This window comes from Muscardinus avellanarius (genome assembly GCF_963383645.1).
Source record: "Muscardinus avellanarius genome assembly, chromosome: 2".
NCBI lineage: Eukaryota > Metazoa > Chordata > Mammalia > Rodentia > Gliridae > Muscardinus > Muscardinus avellanarius.
This window is the reverse complement of record NC_137787.1, coordinates 66,481,083-66,500,595: the sequence shown is the minus strand read 5'-3', so window position 1 is coordinate 66,500,595 and position 19,513 is coordinate 66,481,083. Positions and strand designations below refer to the sequence as shown.

At 41.9% G+C, this 19,513-nt stretch overlaps 1 protein-coding gene across 1 annotated transcript in view; it reads right to left on the bottom strand.

Annotated features, from left to right (window-relative positions):
* The window catches only part of LRP2 (LDL receptor related protein 2), a gene marked incomplete at both ends in the record, with an annotated part of 215,934 nt that overhangs the window by 145,964 nt on the left and 50,457 nt on the right, over positions 1-19,513 (bottom strand). Inside the window, 5 exons of the mRNA XM_080688848.1 lie at positions 4,613-4,732; positions 7,145-7,294; positions 8,600-8,716; positions 9,941-10,054; positions 10,559-10,669. Of these exons, the coding sequence (XP_080544974.1) occupies positions 4,613-4,732; positions 7,145-7,294; positions 8,600-8,716; positions 9,941-10,054; positions 10,559-10,669 (612 nt within the window). The remainder of the gene's footprint in view (positions 1-4,612; positions 4,733-7,144; positions 7,295-8,599; positions 8,717-9,940; positions 10,055-10,558; positions 10,670-19,513) is intronic.

Below are 19,513 nucleotides of genomic sequence, written 5' to 3'. Positions count from 1 at the left end.
CCTCACCCTCTCCTGCTAATAAGTAGTGCTTTAACATAATTCAAAACCCCCTTTTTAGCTTAGACTCCCTTTGACATTTCGGATCCATCTGGCTGTGTGAAAGCCTACCAAGCCCAATGACTTCCCTGCCTCAGGATGTCAGCCTGTCAACAAACAGCATGTCCTGTCAATCACAAACAATGAGCCCGGCGAACTGTTTCGGCATACCACAGAGGTTCCACCGCCGGGTCAGCTCTACCAGGGGCAGAGAGATGCCAGGTTTCATGTCAGGGCTATTTGATTTTATTCTTCATTACCACCAAGGCATTGACTGGAGAGCCAAGTCTACGATGCAATGCTGCATTGGCTTCCAGCACCTGAGCCTTAGTGATAGGTCAGCCACGCAGGGGTCCACAGCCAGGCACACAGTGTTTGCTGGATAGAAATGCTTATAGGAACAAACTGAAACAATCACCCTAGAATTCTGCTCAGCTTAAGCATGTATAATTGGTTTCCTAATGTCATGTCTTTAAATTAAAATGTTCTCTTTACAATGAGAAAAATATACTTTTTTTTTTTTTTTTTGCATTGGAGATTGAACACAGAGGCATTCTATGGCTGAGCTATCTCCCCAGTCCTTTTCATTTGGAACAGCGTCTTTGAAACAGCTCAGGCTGGCCTCAAGTCTGCAATCCTCCTGTCTCCGCCTCCCAAGTACTGGTAATACAGGCTTGCACCACCAGACCCAGCTGGCCTTCTTTAAAACACATATGAAATAAATGTTAAGCCAGCCTCAAACTCAGGGAAGCGCACAGGAAAAGTGTCTGCGGTGACACAGGGCCTCGGATTCACAAAGACCCTCAGATGTAGACTTTTGAGCGTATCTCTAAGGTTATCTGTAGTGAAGTTCCTGGAACGCATGGGGTGGAGGGGGGTTGAAAGATGTCTGTCATGGAATTTAAAACTAGTGCCTGGGACTGGACCCTGCTCCTTCCAATGTGCTGTGAGCTGAATGTGCTGAATAAATCCTGAAATGATCTTGTGCACAGCCTAGTGTTGCAGTGTTTAGTATTGGATTCATTAGAGGGTAACATGTAAAAGATCACAACACAATAACCTTGTAATGTCAGCTTCTCATTTTTTAAAGGAATGCAAAAAATGAAAGTGGCTCGAACCTGACATTTTTAAACACTTGTATTGGTGCATTATAGTCTCACATCATAATGCAGTTCATAGTGATATTGACCTACATGCACACAGCACTTGCTGAGCTGTCCCGCAGCTCCCTCCCCATCCCCACCTCCCCAATACAAGATATTGAGATTGGCATTGTATCCTCACATATGTACCTACCACCCATGGGAGTGTTCAACTCTAACATTTAAGAAGCCCTGGACGCTTGGGTGAGTTGAGGCTCATCGTAGACTTACATATTGAAAAGGAGACCAATGTGCTTTCTGAGCTCTAAAGGGGGCCAAAAGGACTGAGGACAGGCCATGGGCATCTCAAGACTGAACTAGGGGTTTCATAAGAACAAATCACTTTTACTGAAAAAAGGCCCGCCAAGTTTCAACTGCAAGGCAGCTCAGCCCCAGCTCCTCTTTGGGGGTTGAGAAGGGAAAAAAGAGGGAAAAACTAATGTAATACTGAGAATGTGGCTGCAGGTGTTGCCATTGGAAATCCTTTTCTACTAGGAGAAAAGAGACTTGCCTAGAGAACCAAAAGACAGGGGATCAGATTGGCAGCAGGGTAGCAGTAAAGGGAGTGGAAAAGCCTGACCTCTGCTAAAAACAAAAGGGCGGCCTCAAGCCCCAGATGAGCACCGCTCTGAGAAAAAAGGATGCTGCTCTGGGGGCGGGGGGATGCCAGGAAGCCGGGCAGGGCTGCCAAAGGCAGAACGCAATCACCAAGTGAGGATGTGCGTGAAAAATAGTTTTTAAATCCTTGATTGCACCACTATTGCGACGACGATGATGATAATAAATTCCCCAAATCTCACTTAAGGCTACTTGCAGATCAGAGTGCTTTGTCGATAAAAATGTGTTGAAATGAATAGAAATCTGGGGACTTTCTGGACATCTCAGGATCTCTCAGGCCACTGTGCATGAACCACTTGATCTTAGAACCTCTTGCCAAATAATCTCTTTAGAGGAACAATTAGGTTACGGGCGAACCTCAACACATGGTCCTGATAACACTGAGCAACAGCCTTTTTTTTTTGGTGGTACTGGGGTTCCTGGAAGCCCTTCTACCTCCGGGCTACACTCCCAGACCTATTTTTTATACTTTTTTATTTGGAAACAGGGTCTCTTAAGCCAGAGAGGCTGACTTCGAACCCGCGCGATCCTCCTGTCTCTGCCTCCCAAGCGCGGGGATTACCAGTGTGTGCCACCACGCCCGGCTGCAACAGACTTTCTAAAAAATTTCAAGTTAAATCTGCAAACTGAGCTGGGAGTGGTGGCACACACGTATAATCCCAGTACTTGGGAAGCTGAGACACAGGATTGAAGTTCAAGGCCAGCAGCAGATAGTAACTTAGCTCTGTTTTAAAATTTAAAAAAAAATAAATAAAATAGGGCTGGGGGTGGATCTCAGAGATTGAACCCAGGGTGCTCTATCTCCAGTACCGGGGCGGGGGGGGGGGGGGAGAGAAGAAAAATTGCAAACTGGAGTTTATTTCTGGCACCAAAATGTTTTTCTGGCTACAAATAGTTATTAAGTTCAATTATATTTAATAAAACATGATGTTAGAAGCTAAGAGCTGAGAGTAACGACAGAACAACCTCATTAAGTTTATTTAAATTCATTATTTTTGCCAAATTATACTAAATTTTAGGAATTTACTTCAAAAGAAATACTTTTCTTATGGCTTGGGATGTAGGCTCAGGGTTACTGTTAGCCTAGCATGTGTGAGGCCCTGGTGTAATCCCTAGTTCTGCCAAAAAATAAAAATTAAAAAAGATAATAAAAGTATTGCTTAATCACGTCATTTTTTAAATCCAGGAAGTCATAAAGATTCTCAAATTTCTAAGGAATATCAAAAGAACTAAAATTCTGGGGAAATTCTGAATAATCCATTTTGGAGCTCCATCCATGATGACCAAACTGGATTTTAACAAATCGTTTCAACGGCCTCCTAAATGCCTTCCCCAACACTAGTAAAAAAAAAAAAAACAAAGTGTTTTTAAACCTCTGTGATCACATCCTTCTAATATGTTTGTGCTTTATATATCAAACATCAGAAAGAAGGGGAAAAAAATCATAGCATTAGAAACCCATTGTTGAAATCCTAAGAAACTAGCCAGGCGTGGTGGCGCACGCTTGTAATCCCAGTACTTGGGAGGCTGAGACAGGAGGATGCAGGTTCTTGGCCAGCCTCAGTAACTTAGTGAGACCCTTTGCAACTAAGTGAGACCCTGTTTCAAAATAAAGAACTAGAATCAGGCGTGGTGATGCACACTTGTAATTCCAGTATTTGGGAGGCTGAAACAGGAGGATCACTGTTCGCAGACTGCCTCAGTTACTTAGTGATGGCTTTTGCAACTCAGTGAGACCATGTTTAAAAATAAAAATTAGCCGGGCGTGGTGGCGCACGCTTATAATCCCCACGCTTGGGAGGCGGAGACAGGAGGATCATGCAAGTTCAAAGCCAGCCACGCTGGCTTAAGAGACCCTGTTTCCAAAAATAAAATAAAAATAGGTCTGGGAGTGTAGCCCAGAGGTAGAAGGGCTTTCAGGAACCCCAGTACCACCAAAAATAAACAAAATAAATAAATAAATAAAATAAAAATAAAAAATAGGGCTGAGGGTGTAGCTTGGAGATAGAATGGCCCTGGGTTCCATCTCCAGTACAAAAAAAAAAAAAAAAAAAAATTAGAAAGGAAGGGAAGAAAGGGAGGAATCCTAAGAAACTGGACACTGAGTCTAAGTCTCCAAATGGAAAGCTCTGTTCTAATCATGGTAGTATTTGAGCTGGTATCAGAATAAAGATCTCCCAGTGAGAAATCTCTTGCATAATTCAGATAGAGAGATGTGGGGAACTATTAGAAGAACTAGTGCCTAGCTCAAAGGCAACCACTAGCCGGAAGCATCATGATAACAAATGTTCTCATCTTGAATGTTAGTTCCACACAGAGGTGCAGATCAGCAGAATTAACACTCAGCACAGCACCCAGAGCAGTGAAATGACAACCCGTGGCCCCATCAGGTGATGATAACTCTTTACTTGATGGGTCCTGAGGACTTCTGTGCATCATGGAGAAGAGACCAGGACCTTGTGGGCTCAAGGCAGCAGCTGTCTACCAACCACAAGAACAGAATGTTTTGCTATTTAATAACCAGCCTGGCGGTGCCAACTCTGCTTCCAAATACTTGAAAGAAAGCAGTATCCACCCTATCATCAAGTTGTAGTCAGTCCGTGTGTCCAGTCAACTTCCTTGCCACAAAACCACCACCACTCTAGCTTTGTGCACCTCAAAGCACTCAGAGGTAAAACTGCCTGTCTCCCAGGTTTCCTAGTGAGGCCCTTTAGTATACAGACCATCACTCCCATCTATAAGTACAAAGTCCTTGATATCAGAAACCATGGGACCTATCAGTGATGATAGTCCACACACGCCAACCTGTCACTTACCAACACAGGTACGACTGTCATTGACGTTGATGATATGACCTGGAGGACAAAAACACGCTCCTCCAGAGGGTGTCTCGTGGCACTGGTACTCACAGTTTAGGACAGAGCACATACTCAGACCTCAACAGAGAGAGAGGAAATAAAAGATGTTAAATTAACATAACCTCTATACAAGGCGACCTACTAAATAGTTTATTTTTCCACAAGTAAAAGCTGAGTATGACTGTAGTGGAGGAACAGGAAATTGGTCACCTTCAAACCTCCTGCTATATTATCTATTAAAGCTTAATATACGTGTTTTATTTTTTTAAGGTTATAACTGCTATTACATGCAAGTATAAGTCATTATAAGTGCTGTTTATAAAAAGAAATCAGGTCATATGGCTATCTTTTTGTCTACATAGTAGAAGGGGCTAAGAACTTCCAAGTGACTGGAATGAGAATACACCCTGAAAACATTAACTGTAACTTGCTTTAAGTGGTGGGATTCCACGTGATAATGTCTTTCTTTTGCTAGTTTTTAATCTCTTAATTTTAACTTTTGAGCTATGACTATATATTTCTTGTTCATTTATATATTTAGTGTGTGTGTGTGTATGCATGCGTGAGTGTGTGTGTGTGTGTGTGTGTGTCACCGTGGATTGAACCCAAGGACATTCTACCTCTGAGCTACACATCTCTCACCCTTCCCTTTTTTTAAACAGGATCTCACTAAGTTTCTGACTACTGCCTCACTAAGTTTTTGAAGCTGGCTTCAAACCTGGGATCCTCGGACCTAGGATTTCAGGTGCACACCACCATACCCAGTTAATTTTTAGGCTTTTTATAATAGGGCTCCCAAATACAATGATGGGGATATCATTTTATTTAATATTGTAAGTTTTACCAGAACTAGGGAGGCTGAAATAGGTGGATCACAGATTCAAGGCCAGCCTCAGCAACTTAGCAAGACCCTGCTTCCAAATAAAAAATAAAATAGGGCTGGGGGTATAGCTCAAAGGTAGAATCTCCCAGGTTCAGTCCCCAATAAAATAAAAAATAAAAATAAATAAATATTAAAAGGGTTTTTTTGTGTGTGGTACAGGGGTTCCTGGAAACACTTCTACCTCAAGGCTATCCTCCAAGACCTATTTTTATACTTTTTTATTTGGAAACAGGTTCTCTTAAGCTAGCGTGTCTGGTTTCTAACCTACGTGATCCTCCTGTCTCCTGTCTCCGCCTCTCAAGCGCAGGGATTACAAACGTGCCCCACCATGCCCGGCAAATATTAAAAGTTTTAACTCAGTGCAGTGGCACATCCCTATAATTCCAGTACTCGGAAAGCAAGACAAGAGGTTCACAGTTTTGAGGTCCTGTGAACAACTTAGCAAAACACTGTTTCAAAATAAAAAATAAGCCAGGAATGATTGCACATGCTTGTAATCCCAGTGCCTGGGAGGCTGAGACAGGAGGATCGCACAGGTTCAAAGCCAGCCTCAGCTACTTAGTGAGGCTCTCAGCAACTTGGTGAGACCCTGTTTCCAAATAAAATATAAAAAAGGTCTGGGAGTATAGCAGAAAAGCCCCTGGGTTCCACCCCCAGTACAATAAATAAATAAATAAGTAAATAAATTAATAAAGGGCTGGGGGTGTAGCTCAGAAGTACTTTGCATTCGATGCTTAGTACCAAAATAAATATAGGAAGTTTTATGGAAGAAAAATCCTTGGGGTTACGGTTACATGGGCACTTCTGCCAACAACCAATTTAGAGGGTATATGATTTATGCAACTGGGGTGACAAATTATATTCCCCTATAGGACAATCATATATCCACATAATTGATGGGTTGGTGGTGAGAGGAAGAGAAAGGAAGAAAAAGGGAGGGAGCCTGTGCAAGGCCCTGGGTTTGATTCTCCAGCACTGCAAAATAATAAAAATTAATAAAACTAAATCTCCAAAGAAGCTATGGAGTCATCAAAATTGTCATTAGAATAAATCTCCCTATTGGAGGAAAAGCCACAATTTTTTAAGCTCTTTCCCATCAAGAGATGGAAGCTTAGAGGCTGAGACAAGAAGGTCGCAGGTTTGAAGTCAGCCTCAGAAACTTAACAAGACCCTGTTTCAAAAATAAAGAAGTAAACAAATCAAGATGGAGTATATAGCTCAGAGACAGACTGTCCCTGGGATCAATCCGGAGAAAGAGAGAGAGATTTACTTCCTCAGTCCATTCTGGACCTAGCCAAGTGACATCCCTTGATCAGTAAGACATTAGCAAACATATCATAAGCATTTGAGCACTAGGATTTGCTCTCTCCACCACCACAAAAACAACCTAGGCTAATCCCAGCTTTTATTGCAACATCCTAACTTGTGAGTGAGCTCTTCTAGGCCAGAATACAGACCTGTGAGAAACAATAAACGTGACTTACGTCACTGAGTCTTGGGGTACTTTGTTGTGCAAATGCCAACAGATGCACTCGGTATTTGAGAATCTGTTCTAGAACACATAAATATTTTTTCTGCAAGCTATCAAGATGAATTTCCACACTCACCACAGGATCTTCCACTAGTGGCATTGCTTTCATCTTCTCCTCCTGGACAATCTAAAACCCCGTCACACACTTGATTAATTGAGATGCATCGTCCAGACTCTGGACAAGCCCATTCTCTTGGGTAACACGTCTGACGATGATGAGTGCTTTCTGTGGGGGTTGGGGAGAAAGAAAGAGTTACAGGCCACACTAGAGGTGGAGTTAGCTCTTTTTAATCCACGGTTCAGAGGAAATAAAACCAGGAATCCAGTAGTCTTTTATTGAGATTCTAAAGAATGACAGAATGGAATTAAGTTCCACTCTTTCTGGAGGAGGCAGCACCAGCCAAACTAAAAGAGCAGAAACAGATAGGGACCTGAATCATCAAGAAACCAGGTTCATAACCACCTAAGAGGCGTTTCAATCATTAAAATCATGAATTATAAAACTAGGATTGTCAAGACAATCCCAGGATTCCAGAGTTTGTGTTTTGGTTGTGTGATTTGATTTATTTAGTAAAATGTTGAGAGTAGGATAAAAAAAAATGAAGCCTGGCATTTGGGAGGCTGAGACAGGAGGACTGCACAGGTTCGAAGCTAGCCTCAGCTACTTAGTGAGGCCCTTTGCAACTCAGTGAGACCTTGTTTCAAAATAAAGAAAAAAAAATAGGGCTGGGGGTGTCGTTCGGAGGTAGAATGCCCCTGGGTTCCATCCCCAGTACTGAAAAAAAAAAAAAGGAAAAAAACTGAAAAATGTAGGAAGGTCACTTTCTAGACCACCAATACATAAAATCAGTGGATATTTCCAGAACAAGTATCAACTTTATTATCTGCTACGTGGCATGGGAGTTAGTACCTTCAGGACTGTCAGAGGTACTGCTACTGATCCCAGCAGGGTGAAGAAGTCAATATCACTGATACTTTCCTTCTCAGATTGTCATTAAACACTTTGCTGGATAGCAGCCTTCCCTGTGCCTGCCCATCTATCTCTGCCCCACATGCTCCCAACTCGGCCTCTCCGAAGCCTCTGCATGTCAGTGACTCATTTGGAAGTCATAATTTACAAAGCACTGAAGTGTTACTATAGTTCAAAGTCATTTTTAAAGGTTGTAAATTCTAAGACAAATCATATTTTACTCTATTTTTCCCTCCTTCCTCTTCCTAAAACTTTCACATAGGTAAGATAGACAGCCTTAAAGGGAAAAGCCAGAATGGGATATAGAAGGAGAGATCACCCTACTTATTTTGCCTTAATGGTGGGCAGGAAAACATTATAATGTGTGCTATATTTGAGTTCAGTCTTCTTTAAGAAAAGTCAATAAAGTTACCTGCCTCTACCTACCTGCTAAATCCCTAAATGATTCCTCAAACCCCAGCCAATTCTAGGGCTTCTCTGTCATACAGAATAATTTTAACCAAGGAAGGAGTAAAACCTTTAAGAAAAATCTTTTCGGGTGGAATCCTCTCCCCTCCTTACCACAGCCATTTTCATCTGCATAGTCTTGACAGTCATCATCTCCATCGCAGACCCAGTTTTGATGAATGCATTGGCCATTGGGGCAAGTGAACTGGTGACCACCACAGGTCTGATAGTCTGGAAGAAAAAGCAACAGCTGCACCCAAGGACACGGGTCCCCCAGGAAAGCCCAAGTGCCCACCTCACCGCCTCAGCTGAGTGCCTGGAAACTCAGAGTTCTGTGTTGGCTTAAGCCCTAAAGTTCTTGACAGAAATGGGAAAATAAAGCAGGAAGAGAAGAAGAAAGGAGAGAAGAAGGAAGAGATAATAGCACCTCTGCATCCAGAAAGTGAACTCAGGTGCCAGTCTCCATTTCTCAAGATCAAAATGGTATGTGATAAGTTGAAACAAAACAGAGAATGCACACTGATCAAGATGCTAGACCTGCCAATGTCCAACATTCTCTTACCTTTACAAAAGCACTGTGATCGCTACTTAGGACCAAATGATTGGGAGTAACCCACCCCATGATGTTGGATTCTCTTTAATAGAGTCACTTAAGTAAGTCAGATTCCAGGAAGGAAATCAGGCACTCTTCATAGAAAATTAAGTGATATTGAAAATATTCAACGATCCCCTAAGGCATCGATACCAACCAACCAAAACAGATGTAGATAAAAATTATTCATTCTAGTAAATAAATGACCACAATAAACTGCCAACTCATTGGAATTAATAAAACCCTTTCACAGAGTCCTCTTTCCAACTTTACATCATCAAAAAATAGTAAGTCAAGAGGTGATAATCTTAAGAGAGAGCTGGTTCACACTTCAAGCAACAGAATAGAAATAAAAATAGGGTCAGAGTGAAGAAGTAGAGGCAATGAAAGCCATCTGCACCACTTTGAAACTGTCCTGGCCTCCAACTTAAATGTGGTAAGAATTTCAAGTAAAAAGAAGACAGAACCGGCACTAATAGGGAATCCCTTTCCCTTTCAAGCTCTTCTCTCACTCTCCTATCAAAGTTATCAGACCAATTCCTGAGGTATGGGTAATTTGAGAGTCCTGTGATATAATATGCCCTGTCCCCTGGTAGCTTAGGGAAAGAATGCAAACTGTCCATCAGCAGCCCTTCAACTCTACACAGATCCTTGGAAGATAAAGGACCACAGACCCACAATATTTCTAAGGCTTGAGGCACAGCCCCTACATGATTTTTTTACTCCATTTGCAGTCAAACATACAGACTCTTAAAAAAAAAAAAAAAGCTAGTGCTTGGCGGGAGAAACACAAAAACAAAAAACAGATATGCAAAAATGAAATGCTCCTAACAACGCAACCCAGCATAAGAAAGCCACCGTACTGCAGTTCTGCTCATCGCTGCTGTCGTCACAGTCGTGGTCATGGTCACAGATGTAGGCACGCGGGATACACTCCCCACTGGCACACTGAAACTCGTTGTGTGCGCACATCACAGCTGGGACACAGGGTTAAAAAGGAAAAGAAACGAGAGAATTTCAGCTCTACTGTAGCCATTCAATCTCATAGAAATATTCTATCTTAAGGTTTTTGGTTTTTTTTTTTTTTTTTTTTTTTTTTTGGTGGTACTAAGGGTGGAACCCAGAGGCTTTCTACCTCCGGGCTATACTCCCAGACCTATTTTTGGAAACAGAGTCTCTCTAAGTTACTGAGAGCCTCACTAAGTAGCTGAGGCTGGCTTCGAACCTGTGTGATCCTCCTGTCTCAGCCTCCCAAGTGCTTTCTATCTTAAGTTAAAACAGGACTCTTATTTGGCAAGGTCATGCTGGTAAATGTTTAACAACTAGTTCTTCAGGAACCAAAGGTCCTAATTTATAGTGTGCATGATGTCCATACCCCCACCTGCGGCTGACTTCAAACTACCAACATTAATTCACTGAACACAGGCTTGAGAGGAGCTGCGTATCGGTGGCTCACTGCACTTCTCGTGCTCGTTACTTACTGCAGTTGGCTTCATCAGAGGAGTCCCTGCAGTCAACCCTTGAATCACACTTTTGACTCGTGTTATAGCAGGCTCCATTGGCACAAGTAAGCTCCTCACATACTGGATAGTCTATTTTAAAAAGGGATGGAAACAACAAATGAACCTTAAATTGAGACATTTCTTCTACCAACATTTCTTGAGTGACTGCTATTATGCTACTGCTAGGCAAAAAGTGATGAACATATACTGGTACCCAAAAGAGAAGTGGTCCCTCACTTCCTTGAGCTTACAGTTGGATGTTAAAAAAAAAAAAAAAGACACAAATGGCAAATGAGAAGCTGGGTTAAGCACTATGCAAAAACTACACAGGGCTATGAGATTGCACAGTAGGGGGATTGGGGAGTCCAGAGTTATCTTCAGTACCAGAGGTATTGAAGAAGTGACTTTTGAGCTGAGAGGTGAAGAAGAGTTAGAATTTAACAGTTCAAAATGGAACCTTCTTTTCCATACTACAAATAACACCCCAGGAAATGTATGTACCTCCACACATGCTCTGGGGAATGAAAGGTCATTTCTTTCTCCTCTGACTGGAGCCTAGAGGTCAGGAGACCTGGGGCTGGAGCCCACCCTCTCTGCCTCACCACTTCCTTCTCCCCTCGTGTGGGTAATCTACCTACCACACAAGGTTGAGGGACCTAAAAAGAGGATGTCTAGCAAAGCACTCTGAAAAGCATAACTGCTCCACAAGCACAAATTATATTCCTCTCTCAGTACCCAGAGGGTATTGGTTCCAGGACCACCCAACGGATACCAAAATCCAAAGATGCCCAAGCCCCTTATATAAAATGGTGTAGTATTTGCATAGAAACCACAGATAAACTCCCAATTACTTTAAATCATCTCTAGATTATATATAAGATCTAATTCAACATAAATATTTGTTATACTGATGTTTAGGGAAAATGATAAGAAAGAACTCTGTAGGCTCAATTATTTTTCTCCAAATATTTTTAACTCACAGTGGGTAAATCCACAGATGTGGAGCCCATGGATGGGAATGACTATACTATGGCCACATTATACACATTTGGTCAACTCACTGCTATTAACTAGATGCTTAACCCTGGTTTTCTACATCATAGCAGAAAATTAGGATGTCCCTTGCAGAATAACATGCTGTCCATCCCTCCCCTGTGTTTCCCCAGTCTTGGGAAAGTGTCCCTCATGACTCCTAACTGTAAGATGTATACTATTGGTTCTATTCATCCCAGGGCATAATGCAGCCCGTGAGAACAGGAATACCATCTTACTCATTTTAGAATCCCTAACACTGGGGACATCATTCTCTATGCTCAATAAATGATCAATATTGCCACTGAATTACCTCAGGTGGACATCTTAGTTAAACAGCTTTTAAAACATTCCAAGCATCTGCTTTTTATGGCCTTTGATTATCTTCCTACCCACAAGTAGGATTATCTTTCTTGGTCTATCTTTGTGAGTAAGGACTGTTTCCCTATCAAGTCTTAGATCAGATTTCTTTTTAAATGAGGAAAAGGCATGTCTTAGTTAAGATTTCAAAGACCAAATAACAGAGTCTCACACTGATGCTAAATTTGCATTTAAAGAAACCAACTTGAAGCTGGGCATAGTGGCCCACATCTGTAATCCCAGTACTTTGGAGGCTGAGACAGGAGGATCAAAGGTTCAAGGACAGCATCCGCAAGTAGTGAGAAAGTTGTAGGACTCTCATCAACCTACCAAGACCTTGTTTCAAAATAAAATAATAAATTTTAAAAAAACTTGATATTTTTCAGACATACATAGATGCATCAGATAAATGTCTTGGATAATCCTAAAATCTTTTTTTTTGTTGTTGTTGGTACTGGGGATGGAACCCAGGGGCATTCTACCTCCAAGAGACACCCCTGCCCTATTTTTTATTATTTTTAAACAAGGCTCCCACTGAGTTGCAAAGGGCCTCACTAAATAGCTGAGGCTGACCATGAATCTGATCTTCCTGTCTTGACCTCCCAAATGCTGAGACTACAAGCATGTGCCACCACACCCGGCTTCCTAAAATCTTTTCAAGCAGACCCCATGCACAAAATTCTGTGCCGAAACTGCATTAAACTCACCCCATGCTACCAACTAGTACTTTAAAAAATGAACTCTCAAACCGGGCGTGGTGGCACACGCTTGTAATCATAGCATTTGGGAGGCTGAGACAGGAGGATAGGGGTTTGCAGACATCCTCAGTTACTTAATGAGGTCCTTTGCAACTCAGTGAGACCCTGTTTCAAAATAACGAATAAAAAATAGGGCTGGGGCTGTAGGTCACAGGTAGAATGCCCCTGTGTCCCATCCCCCGTACCAAAAAAAAAAAAAAAAATTTTCAAGTGATCTCCAAATTTTTTTCCCCAGTACTGGGGATGGAACCCAGGGCCATTCTACCTCCAAGCTATACCCCTGGCCCTATTTTTTATTCTTTACTTTGAAACAAGGTCTCACTAAGTTGCAGAAGGCCTCACTAGTAGCTGAGGCTGTCCTATAACCCACAATCCACCTGTCTCAGCCTCCCAAGTACTGGAATTACAAGTGTGCGCCACCACATGCAGCTCAAAATGTTTCTTATGTTGTAAAGGAAGAATAAGCCTAAATCTTCTCATTTTCGGGAGTTCAAAAGTAATCTATCAAGTCTCCTTGATTATCTTAGTTGCCAAGCCATATAGCAAACAGAAAGCTTTTTTCCATGATGTTCCAGCTGCTTCAAGACAAAGCACATCTGTAAGGTGGTTGAGACAGGAGGATCACAGTTTTGAGGACAGACTCCACATGTAGCGAGTCTCTCAGCAACCGAGTCTCTCAGCAATCTAGTGAGACACAGTTTCAAAATAAAAAAAGGACTGGAAGTAGTTCCAATGTAGAAAGCCCCTGGATTCCATCCCCAGTACTACCAAATATAAAAAAGATAAACGATGAAACTGCATGTGTCTCCTTTCCAGCCACTTCCCAGTCTCTACAGAAAGTAATGAACATGAACTTCCTATTTCTTGTGAAAGAAGCACGGCCACTTTCTGATGCTGCTGCTAGTGCTCTGGGTGAAGAATGAAAGGGACATAAACCAGGTTCCCCATGAAGCAGGTGTCTTGACCTATGGCCATGTGCTTTTGCTACCAAAGGGGATCCTGTCATAGACCAAGGAGATGGAGACAAAAAAATTACAAATCTGAGCCAGGCAGGGCGGCGCGCACCTGTCATTTCAGTACTCGGAAGGCTGGAAGGCTGAAACAGTATGACTGTAGGTTCCAGGACAGCCTCAGCAACAAAGCATGACTCTGAGCAACCTAGCAAGACCCTGTTTCAAAACAAAAGTTAAATTGGGTTGGGGAAGTAGCTTGGAAGTGGAATGCCCCTGAGTTCAATCCCCAGGGATGTTGTTGTTCGACAACAAAAGTACAAATCTGTTAGGGGCTGCATTGTGGAGGCCAATCTGAGTGTCCTGAACCTGATTACAGGGAGGTAGTGAGGGAAGAAGACTGTTCCTGGGCTGACTAACCCTTCTGTGCCTCATCACCTGGGGCCCAAGCGCTGGAAGAATCCACAAACTTGTGAGAAATACCTTAAATACAGAAGTTGAGAAACCTAGGAGCCAGGTGTGGTAGCACACGCTTGTAATCCCAGTACTTGGGAGTCTGAGACAGGAGGATTGCAGGTTCCTGGCCAGCCTCGGCTGCCTTGTGAGGCCTTCTCCAACTTAGTGAGAATTTGTTTCAAAATAAAAATAACAAAAAATAGAGCTGAGGGTGTAGCTTGGAGGTAGAATGTCCCTGGGTTCGATCCCCAGTAATGCAAAAGGAAAAAGAAAAAGAAAAAGAAACCTAGTATTCAGAATCTTGTCCCTCCAGGGGTCCTACAATACAAATGCCAGCACACTGCTCTAAAGACACAGTGAACTTAAAACATGAAGAAGAGGCTGCGGAACACACCACACTTTGGACCAAGAGATCGAAGGAGGCTGGACAAAAACGAAAGAAACAGATTACCATGAGACACAGGCTAGCCTCTCTGAGGACTGCTACCTCTGCATCTAAGTCTGATCAAATAAGACTTTTTAAAAGAGTAACAAGCAGGGCATGATGTCACACACTTGTAATCCCAGTACTTGGAAGGCTAAGACAGGAGGCTCAAAGGTTGGAAGCCAGCCCTGGCAACTTAGCAAGGACCTCAGCAACCATGTTTCCAAATAAGAAATAAAATTGGGCTGGGGGTTGTAGCCTGGAGGTACAATGCCTCTGAGTTCCAGATCCCCAGTACCAAAGGAAAAAAAGTAAAATAAAAAAATAAAAGAGTAACAAATAAATAAGATCAAAGCTCAGAGAAAAAGTAGAAAAATATCTGATCAAATTTTTTCTGAACTTCACTTTTTTAGTCTAAAACTGAACTAGTGCTTAAGGTTATGGCTATCTTTTCATCACTGAGACTGCATGCTTTGCAAAAGTGTCCTCAAATGAGTCACAATTCTGTTTATTAATTCTGTCTTCAAGAGATGCAACAGACCAGGTGAGGCCAGCAACAATTCCCTTCCCCCCTGTGTGCCAGATAGTTCCTGGAGTGCATGTGTTATCTCGCCTTTTAAGCGTAGCAGCAAGCACGAAGGGGGGATCTTTAAAACCCCAGCTCTTTGCGATAGATAAGCTACCTGTCAAAAGGAAAATTTATTTGGGCTGGGACTGTAGCTACTGCATTTAAGGTGATTATTATGGACATGAGGGAATCTAGAATAAATGCCCTGGGCAGGGCTCTCATTTTCTCATCCTGACCTTTGGGAGCCAGTGCCATACAAAAGGAAAGGAGAAGAACTCAGTTTCCCACTGATGTGACTAAAAGTTTACTGACCTGGCTCAATCCGCCCACCACCAACAAGGCCAGCCTGATGTCATCAGGAAGGGGATTTGCTGGCCAGAGGTCAGCAGTTCCACACTCAGAATGAGCAAGGAGCAGCTTTCTTGTCTCCAGCCGTGCTGATAATGACTCTCTCTCAATCGGCAGAGGAGCCTCTCAACCCCTGCATGCTTTCTGGTCTTTCCATTGCCCAGATAACCTGAGCTGTGTACCCACAGTAACGACTGGACAGAGCTCTCCAATGCCACTAAGTATAGAAAGTATTCGCAACTGCTGCCTCTGATTTTACCCCTTTGGAGACCTATACAGAGGGGAATCATTACTCTGACGAGATTCACTTGTCTTAAAGCCAGAGGAAGAAACAAGTTATTTGCTCTGAGCAAAGGAAGAAAAAAAGAGATCCAATGGCTCCTGCTAACAATAGTAAATTATTGAGTTTCACTCTACCACAGGAAATAGGAAGTCATTATCCTCTCAGTTTCCCACTGGCAGATAGTGAAAAGCCTTGTTGTTGTTGTTGTTTATATGTTTGACAAAACTAAGACTAACCTTACAAACTTACAAACAGGAGACTGCAAATACATCCTAACCTCAAAATTTGGCAAAACGACAAAAAAGAACATAAAAAATAAGGCAAACTGGTTATAAAGAAAAAGAGGGCATCTTGAGTCTAGGTAAAGAAACTGGCCCCAGATTAAAATGAAAACGAGACGTTTCTGATGCAAGTGCAGCCCAGATGCCTGGGACTTTAAGGCCCTAGAGTTACCCTTTTATTCTGTGTTCTTCCTTTGGCTTTAAGACCGGCTAATCCAGTCAGAGTAATGATTTGCCAGAAAAAGTTTACCAGCTGGACTCATTGAGTTGTGAGTCCTACTCACAAAGTTAAATAAGCAATGATTATCATCGTCAGTAACATACTAAAAACTGCATGCCAGAAACATGTCAAAGTACTCCATATGTGTGACTCCGCCCTTAGAACTACTCCCTTGAGGTGCACACTGTGTCTACTCCCACTTTAGAAATGAGTTTCCAAAAATAATTTAAAGTGGCTGTCAGTTTGAAAATCTATACATAAGCGGACTTATAAAATGGAAATAGATAAATCAGCACCTTGGAAAGAGAAAGGAAACAACAGTCATTCCAGAGGCTAGGAGAACATCAGGCTTGGTCGGAGCCATTCTAGAAAGCTAAAGTCAAAAAGGAAAACACATTAAGTTATCTAGTTTCCCTATCCTACTGTCCTTTGTACTAGCTGGGTCGTAAGCCCCAGATCCCTCCATGGTCTCTATCAGTGGGACTCAGAAATGTGCCTGAGAGGACTACTCCAGGGGCTCTGCATCTGCAGCCAGTCTTTGCGACCACCAAAAACTACAGAGGAGATAAAGCCTGAGGTGGTGCTAAATTCCTTTAAAAAAAATCATTTTACACATCTCATGCAAGCTCTACCATAGGAATAAATGAGAAACAGGATGGAAAATCGTGCATCAAAACTCCAAAGACTAGTGCAAAGAAGTGAACAAATGCTTACAATGTGCACTGTATTCAGAAACACGGAAGGAGTTATGGGGCTACATGTTTTCATTTAGGGTTACAAAACACCTTGGTACCATTCTTATCTCCTCCTTATGACTATTTCCAGTGACTCACCTGGACAGAATAAACAAGCAAAGTCTAGCCAGAGACAGGAAGGCTAGCTGCACCAAAGGATTATGAGAGGCCACATTCCAATCACTAAAAATGGTGCAGCTCAGCTCTCCTGCTAGGAATTTGGTCCAAGATAACATGAATACTCATCAGCAAATCAATGCTAGGTAGATGTCAGTATAGCATGAACCAGTCATTCTTCAGAATAAAATTAGAATTCTATTCTACTCCAAGTATAGTTATTGAAATCTGATTTCCACTGTGATAAGAACTGAATAAAGACAGAAAATGACAAGTGAAGTAGAAATTCCCATAGCCCTTTTTAAATGTTTCATCCAATAATATTGGCACACTGGCAGGCGTACTAAGTACTAAGAATAAGGCAATGAAGAATCCCTGCTCGCAAAGAACTTACATCCTGCCAGGTGTAGTGGCGCACACTTGTAATCCCCGCGCTTGGGAGGCTGAGACAGGAGGATTGCACAGGTTCGAAGGCAGCCACGCTGGCTTAAGAGACCCTGTTTCCAAAAATAAAAAAATAGGTCTGGGAGTGTAGCCCAGATATAGAAGGGCTTCCAGGAACCCCAGTACCACCAAAAAAAAAATTGAAAATTTGTTAGCCACGGTGGTACACACCTGCAATCCCAGTATTTGGGAGGCTGAGACAGGAGTATTCACAGGTTTGAGACCAATTTACCAAGATCCTTTTTATTTTTATTTATTTATTTAATTTATTTATTTTGAAGGTACTGGGGTTCTTGGAAACCCTTCTACCTCCGGGCTACACTCCCAGACCTATTTTATATTTTTTATTTGGAAACAGGGTCTCTTAAGCCAGCACAGCTAGCTTCAAACCTGCACTATCCTCCTATCTCCGCCTCCCAAGCGCGTGGATTACAAGTGTGTGCCACCACGCCCGGCCTTACCAAAATCCTATTAAAAATATAGGGATGGGTGGGTATAGCTCAGAGGTAGAATTCTCCTGAGTTCAATCCCCAGTACCACAAAAAATCAATAAAAAATAATAAAATAAAAGATGCTGGGCGTAGTGGCGCACTCTTGTAATCCCAGCATTCAGGAGGCTGAGACCAGAGGATCGCTGTTCGCGGACAGCCTCAGCTACTTAGTGAGGCCCTCTGCAACTCAGTGAGACCCCGTTTCAAAATAAAGAATAAAAAATAGGGCAGGGGTGTAGCTCAGAGGTCGAATGCCCCTGGGTTCCATCCCCAAACACACAAAATAAAATAAAATAAATAAAAGATGAAAATATTGTTAACATGTTTGTATGACGGAAATTACATAAGAGACGTGTCTCCTTTCCTTCCAGGTTTCCAGGCTCTGAATCTTAGCTCCACTGTGAGAATGCTAAAAAGGTCCATCCATGCTGTGATATGCAAGACCAGGTCAGGAGAGCAAGGCTCACTGGGCAGCATGAACAAGGAAATAAGTTGAAAGCCCTCAGGTCCTTAAGGTCCACAGAATGTCTCTGCTCACCTTCCTTACTCTCAGCTGTTCCCCCAGTTGGTAGTTCAGCAGTTAGATATACAAAGGAAAATGTTTAAATCCTAAAGAACAGAAAGTCAATAGAAATAAAACTTCAGGCACAAAGCAGCCCCAGTTGCAGGCCAACCAAAGGCTGCTGATCACCAGCAAGAAAGCCTTCATTGTAGCGGGGATTTTACCCTTTCTTTGGCATTCCTAAGTAACAAAAGAGAAGGCCTGCAAACTAGCGATAATTAGCGATAGTTTTACTCACACCAAACTCATTCTAATGCGGTACTCAATAAAACAAAATAATCTTTTTTACTTCCCTGAAAAAAAAAAAATAAAAGACTGCACTATTTTTGAGCAACCCAAAGTCACTTCAATATATTAATTGAATGGCCCATAATTGCTGCATTGTCCTGATGTTTATCTTAGACTCTGCATGAGTGGGTTTTCCTTGATGCTAATCCCATTAGAAGTAAAATGGACTGCAGTTCTGAATCTCTCTGTTCCTTAAAGTATAAGAAATTAATTGACAAGCTGTTTAAAATCGGGTGTCATTTTACAGATGATTAGATTGAGTAATAAAAAAAAACTTAGGGGAAAATGAGCTTTTACTCATTTTCAAGTAAAAGTAAAAGCTCATATATATGTACATGTGTGTGCGTGTATATATATATATATATATATATATATATATATATATATATTATCTGAATATATATGTGCATATGTATGCAAAAATATGTGTATATATATTCAGAAACATTTCATAAGCTATAGAATAAACAAGATAACTTAAGCATCTAAGAATATAGCAGATAAAAAGGACAGAGACAACAAAAATATCTCCTACCATACCAGATTTATTTCAAAGATAATCTTTCTATAGAGACTTCAACAGCCTGGCCTTTCTCAGCATCGCATCCATTCTCTTAC